General features: G+C 40.8%; 1 protein-coding gene across 1 annotated transcript in view; it reads left to right on the forward strand.

The window, feature by feature from the left end:
* The window catches only part of scn5lab (sodium channel, voltage gated, type V-like, alpha b), a 150,357-nt gene extending 143,575 nt beyond the window's left edge, over window positions 1–6,782 (forward strand). The window contains exon 27 of the mRNA XM_072679988.1: window positions 1,978–6,782. Coding sequence (XP_072536089.1) covers window positions 1,978–3,206 — 1,229 coding nt within the window. The 3' untranslated portion in view covers window positions 3,207–6,782. The remainder of the gene's footprint in view (window positions 1–1,977) is intronic.
* The last annotated feature ends 284 nt before the right edge of the window (window positions 6,783–7,066 follow it).

The following is a 7,066-nucleotide window of genomic DNA, read 5'->3' on the forward strand; positions in this document are numbered from 1 at the left end:
CTTTAAAGAGGCATCAGAAAGAAATTTGGGGACATATTTAATCCAGGATTTTCTGGAAGAGAAGCATGTTTAGGTGGCACATGGCTGCTGCACTAATGCATCAGCATTTTATTTATTTTACTACATTTGTGACCTTATTTATCTGATAAGCTGGAATAGACAAAAAGTGTCAGTGAAGGCACCTTTTAAAAATGCTACCAAAAGGTGTGAGGATGTTAATTCAGCACTTTGGACACCACACTAAGCATCTGCCTAAATATGATCAGTATTTAAGAATATAGTAATTGTAACATACTGTTCCCAAATAAGTGCATTCCCTATTATATCATTGAATTGATTACAGCAAGTCTAACTTTAGGACCCGATTATAATTAGACAATCTATGTCAATCGCTGCTGCATGTCACGGGAGTCATGAGCACACTCAGTTTTCATGCAGACACACGCATGCATGTGAAAGGCAAAAGGGTAAAAGGATGTATAGGTGAGTGGGGTGATAAATTGGTAATGTCTCCTGCCTATCATATTACTCCTCTCATACAGTGACCATAAAAATGGCGGTGCCAAACACTTCTCATGCCAGAGGACTGAACGGAACAATAAACCAAAAGACCAACATGTAAATATTTATGTAAATATAAAAGGTATGGAGTGTAAGATATAAATATGAAGGTGGTCTTACACTTTACTATTTTGTTTAAAGAGGCTGGACTCCAAACTAGAAGAAAATCTCAGGTCAGGGAAATGCACATTTTGGTGGGACAATTATAAATAAATAAAGGACACTGTAACAGAGCACATAAAGGTTATTGTGTTGCAGACAATAAGCTGTTAATCTGAAGTCCCTGTGCCTTTAAATATGCATAAACAACTCAGTTGCCCCAAATTCCATATTATAATAACCAAGAGATGGTTTCCTGCACCTGTTTTGTGTGTACCCAAAGCTGGTGGAATCATCAAATTATCAAATATGTAATATACCAGATTTAGATGTTGGTCATCAGGGTTCTTACAGCTATTACTTACATCTCACAGACGTACCAACACCTTGCCATGAACAACTTCATATTGCAGATTGGAAAAAGAAAAAAAAAACACACCATGAGAATATATAAAATATTCTGATACCTTGTAGCTACGTAAAGATACAGTCCTCAGTGTAATTATTGTTGCTCGGTCATACTGATTATTAATAATAATAATGTCTGCAGAATTAAGGAATCCCCTAGGAGGATGGAAAACCTCTTCATTAGCCACACTGAGAAGATTTACAGTGAAGCCAACATACCCTTGGCTTGACTTATCAAGGTCTACCTTCAATGCAATTGTGCAGCACTATATCTAACAAGAAAGGGGCAGACCATGCTTAAGTAATAAGCCCTGGCCAGCTTCGAGAGTGGATGCTCCACATGTCCCTGATGAGGGAATGAACAAAGCCAAAGGGTTAGCAGCAGATGGAGTGACCATCCCTGAAAAAGGGGTGCCTCAGTTAAGGTGAAGGTAATTGCAGCAATCAAGCCTGTCAGCTCAGGTGATTGGGCAGTGATTGAGGTTGGAGCCATCCGACGGTTGTTAGCTCAGGAAACCGGAAGGCTGACGTATGGTTGTGTAGCCCAGTGCTTTCCTTGTCCATATTTCAAGTGGCCAATAGTGTGGGTCAAACTAAACACCCCCACCCACGTTTAGTCTATGGAGAGAGGATCACAAATCAGCAAAGGCACAGTTTAACAGTGCGGGGATGGTTAACTGTGTTAGCGCCTCGTAAATCATCACTTGCTGGACAGAGGCGATTGTGTGTTTGGCTACAGTTGGACAGTTTGAGTTGGTTGCAATATGTTTGGGAAGTGACAGCCCACAGAGATAACTGTAGATAGATACACATTTAAAAAGCCTTTCGGTTAATGTGAATACAAGTCTATATATTTCATGCATTACATTCTTTTTTTAAATACTGATTACTTTCATTCTTTTTCCGCAGGTATTGTCCTCGCAGATATCATTGAGAAATACTTTGTGTCACCCACACTTTTCCGAGTGATCCGACTAGCCCGAATAGGACGCATCCTTCGCCTCATTCGGGGAGCGAAAGGAATCAGAACGTTACTCTTTGCCTTAATGATGTCATTACCGGCACTGTTCAATATAGGTCTCCTGCTGTTCCTGGTCATGTTCATTTACGCCATTTTTGGCATGGCAAACTTTGCCTATGTGAAGAAACAAAGCGGAATCGATGACATGTTCAACTTTGAGACCTTTGGCAACAGCATGATTTGCCTGTTCCAGATTACGACGTCAGCTGGCTGGGACAGTCTGCTCAGTCCCATTCTGAACAACTCTCCTGAGGAGTGCGACCCCAACATCCCACACACTGGCACAAATGCTCGAGGCAACTGTGGGAACCCTTCAGTGGGCATCACCTTCTTTGTTACTTACATCATCATTTCCTTTCTCATTGTGGTGAATATGTACATCGCCATCATCCTGGAGAACTTCAGCGTGGCCACAGAGGAGAGCACTGAGCCACTGAGCGAGGACGATTTCGAAATGTTCTATGAGGTCTGGGAGAAGTTTGACCCCGAGGCCACGCAGTTCATTGAGTACGCCAAGCTCTCGGATTTCGCCGATACGCTGTCCGAGCCTCTGCGGATCGCCAAGCCCAACAAAATCAAGCTGATTTCCATGGACCTGCCCATGGTGAGCGGTGACAAGATTCACTGCCTGGACATCTTGTTTGCCTTCACCAAGCGTGTGCTGGGTGAGTCAGGAGAAATGGACGCTCTCAAGCAGCAGATGGAGGAGAAGTTCATGATGGCTAATCCATCCAAAATCTCCTATGAGCCCATCACCACGACGCTGCGACGGAAGCAGGAGGAGGTATCGGCTGTCGTTATACAGAGGGCCTACAGACGGCATCTAGTACGGAGGCAGTTGAAGCACGCGTCGTTTATATATCGACAGATCAACTCGGAGGGAGCTGCCAAAGAGGACGAAAGTCCTCCAGAGAAAGAAGGACTCATAGCCTCCCTGATGAAGGAGAATTATGGACCTGAGGAAGAGGATCTGTCCTCCACCTCCTCGCCGCCGTCTTACGACAGTGTGACAAGAGCCACTAGTGAACTTTTCCAAGCTCTAATTCCAGAGTCCAGGATTAGTGACCTGAGCAAAACGTATCCAGAACCTGACAGAGACCGTGAGACATTTCTGTAACGTTAAGGAAGAAATGCTCTCAGACTTTGTTTTAGACTTTCTTTTCTTTTCTTTTCTTTTTTTCTTTTGTTTACAGAATGTAACATAGCTCAAACACACAAAACTCAGTCTTGGTGCACAAGTGACCCACGTGACATCAGGACTGCAAGGTTTTTGTAGGACAAGTTGATGTTTTTAATTCTCTTGTGGTTCACGTTTTGTTTGAATATACAAGGGGGAAGTGTAAATCACGTAGACAGCTCACATCGACTTTGCTTCACAGTTTATATGCATGAGCGAGATTCTGCAGCAGTCCCTGCAGTTATATCACAGATGTAATAACCATATGTTAGACTGAAAGAAATACACTTTATCAACATTTACAAAGTATGCCTGACCGTCTGAGTTCATTAAAGGTCTTACTTAAATTGGTGTGATTTCCTTCTGACCATAGCGTTCGCATTAGGTAGAAGAGGCAGAAGAGTATGACAATAGTGGTATATAGCCTTGTTCATGTTATTAGTCATATTCATATTTTTAAACACTTTTTTGATACGGTTAAGTATGAAAATTACCTCTGTCCAGGTTGTGTCACTAGCGATGAGAAGGGGAGTAAGAGGATGGGTGGGGAATATTTGACACTGATTTGATTTGATTTCAGTTGTGTAGCTGTGATTTATTTTGTTTGTTTTTTTTCTGTTCCCATTCTACAAGCGATCTTTTATTAATAGCCTGGTCTGGTTACAGGATGGTGTAATCAAGACTAGTAAAAGACAATCAGACATGCCTCAGCAACAGTCTTCTGTACAACATCTGTCTTTATCAACGGCTACCAAAAGACTGTGCATGCTTGTTTTCGATGTTTTCCACATGCTACACACATTTCAACGTTTAGCAGATTTCTTTCAGTTGGTGAATTGATTTCTTTTGCATGTTGAATCTGCATCGTTTAGAGATGACCACTTTCTTTGTATGGCTGAAAAGCGAGATCTTATTTTGCACCTACTGAGTTCAGCAATAATTTGGTACAATTTTAGGTAAAATCAGAATATTGACTTAGATGTGTCTTGAAAAACGGAAAACACCATTTCTGTTACGTCTGCCTCTCCTCGTAAGGGGAACCTCTTGCTGTCTCCCTAGCTTCTACTTTCTACAAAGCATTGCAGCACATCTGTTTTGTATCTCAGACTCATTAAGAGATGAATCCACTCGAGTATGTCTTTCAGGTCAGGTGAGCAGGTTTGTTGAAGGGCTGTTTTTGTAGCAATAGACCCCAACTGTGCCTGGTAGAACTTCAATCCTGTTTACCCGCCGCCCCCCTTCCTCCCTTCACCACTGCAACTGATTCCTCATTGTTGAAAAGGCACAGTAAACCTGTTTAAGGCTTGATGATGATTTTAATAGTGTATTTTAGCATTTATAGCGGTCACTTTTTATTGTGGTGGACAATAATATTTTTTAGTCCCTTTGGTCTGAACTTGGATCACTTCCACCAATTCAAATGTGTAATACAAGCAAACCTCATTGTTGAAAGGTTATGAGCAAGTACCACACATTTCAACACAACATTGCCTGATTTCTACAATGTACTGAGATGTTCCATCAGAGGAGGACAATTGCTTGTGAATCTGAAGAGGACTACTAGAGCTCGGCATGTTCATAGAGAGAAAATACCAATGACATCTGGAGTAGGGCTGCACAACTTGCTTGATGCAACAGGAAAATCTGCACTGTTCCCATTTTCCAGATTCTATGACGTATCAACCAGAGATCTGCCCAGTATCTTTTTTACCCTAGTCTTCGATACAGAGTGCATTATTAACATAATGACAGGATCACTGAAGAAATCTGGTGAAAATTCCTGTGTATCGCAATATATATATGAAATACAATATCGCAATGTCAGTTGTTTCCAATATCTTGCAGCCCTAATCTGGAGTCATTCTGAACACACTGGATTAACCCTATCATTGAACACCAGAGATGTTTTACAAGCATGGCAGAGCCCAGCTGGTGACATCCCACATAAGTCATAGGAATGGGATAATTAGGCGGTGACCCCTACTTTTACTATGTCATGGCCACAGTTTTATTTTTTGCGAGATATCACCAGCGGAGCTCCGTAGATACCATAGAGAGAAATTAGCGCTCTCAGTTTGAGAATTTAAAGAGATACCTTTGGGGATTGCTTGCATTACATTTCTACAAGGTCCTGAAAAAATAAAATGAAATCTATAAGCGCTAAATCTATAATCTACTACGATAAATATTTGTGACACAACAAACACCCTGGACTGAACAACTCTGAAACACGTCTATCCTTCAGAATAAGTTTGTGGGGTGGAAACTGTAGTGGGTTAATGTGGGTATTGATTTAGGCACATTCTGTGCTCCGAGCTGTACACTACAACCAGAATAGCTGGATATTTGTCCACCACTTTGTTCAGCTCAAATCTGAACACACACACAAACCTAAAAGGAGGAAAACAACCATAGCAACTGGAATTCTTGTGATGAGCTGCCTTTGGTGAAATTACTTTTGCACAGGAGAGGAGCCATATATTACACAGTAAAAAAACAAAGTTGTGTGTTTGCCTGTAAAGTGTGCATGTCAATCTGCTGAGTGCCTGTAAGGTAGTCTCTCAGTCTGTTTGTGCGTGTGTGTGTGTGTGCGAGTATGTGTGTACATTCTTCAACATGCCATACAGTGCTGCTTCTACGTCGGGGGGATGAGGCAGAGGCCGTTGCTGTTAGTTGCTTGATCTAATAACTACAGATGGGTTCTATGTGGTGGAAGCAGAGCAGATTTGGTTTGACGTTCAGAGAGGGGATCTAAGGCCCCCTTCTGTTGAGCGCTTAGCATCTCTCTCTCGACCTGCTTACAAAACCAAAGAGTCTAGTCCAATTACTTTAGAAAGATGAGGAGAGAAAGGGCAAATACACCCGTTCCTTAGTATTTGGACAAGGTAATGCGTTTAATAAAAAGGCATGAAGACCTACAGTGTAATTACAGCAGCGCAGCTGGATTATACACCCTTTGTTTCCTAAGCACTAATACAGCCTAAACACAAACAAATCACCCGAATGAAATTGTGGGATTGTTTTTGTTGTATGGAAGTCCCTAGACATTCTGTTCGCATCCACACTGGCACACAATCTGCTGGGCATTCAGTGTCCAACAGCAATTATAAGAGTGTGCACACTGACGTCTACAGTATGAAGTCAGATGGCATTTAAGGCTTTCATCATGTTGCTTACAAGGACCTGTTGTATCTGGCTATTTGGTATTTGTGGTATTTGAATGTTGACCAGAATTTGCAACAACCCCCTCAGCACATGTACATAGAATGTACCAAACGACTCTGTCCACATTCTAGACGTTTGCCTTGATCCCCAAAATACTGATTGACAGGGGTTTCACACAATATGTATTCTATCATCCGCAAATTAAGCACAGGGACACTTTTCTATCTACTGTATGTTTTCAAAAGATACCAGTTTGTGCAATACAAGAGCAGAAACAGGAACTAAAAGGCATATTTTTGTGTATGCTTTGCATATATAAATAAATAAATAAATATATATATATATATATATATATATATATATATATATATATATATATATATATATATATATATATAAATGTACAAATATCAGTTATCTCAAGCAGGTGTATTTTATAAATGGTAGAATTTGCTATATTGCTTTTTTTTCTTTCTTTTTTTTCTATGAAAAATCAATGAGCAAATTCTAGGAGACTTCTGCTAATGGTTAAGGGTGCAAAAATGTTTGTCTGGTGAAATACTGAAGAACTGATCTACGATCAAGCTTCCAAAATAAATTTTAAAAAAATGTTATCCACTAGCCAATAGAGATGA

The sequence above is a fragment of the Salminus brasiliensis genome, chromosome 5 (assembly GCF_030463535.1).
Source record: "Salminus brasiliensis chromosome 5, fSalBra1.hap2, whole genome shotgun sequence".
Classification (NCBI taxonomy): Eukaryota; Metazoa; Chordata; class Actinopteri; order Characiformes; family Bryconidae; genus Salminus; species Salminus brasiliensis.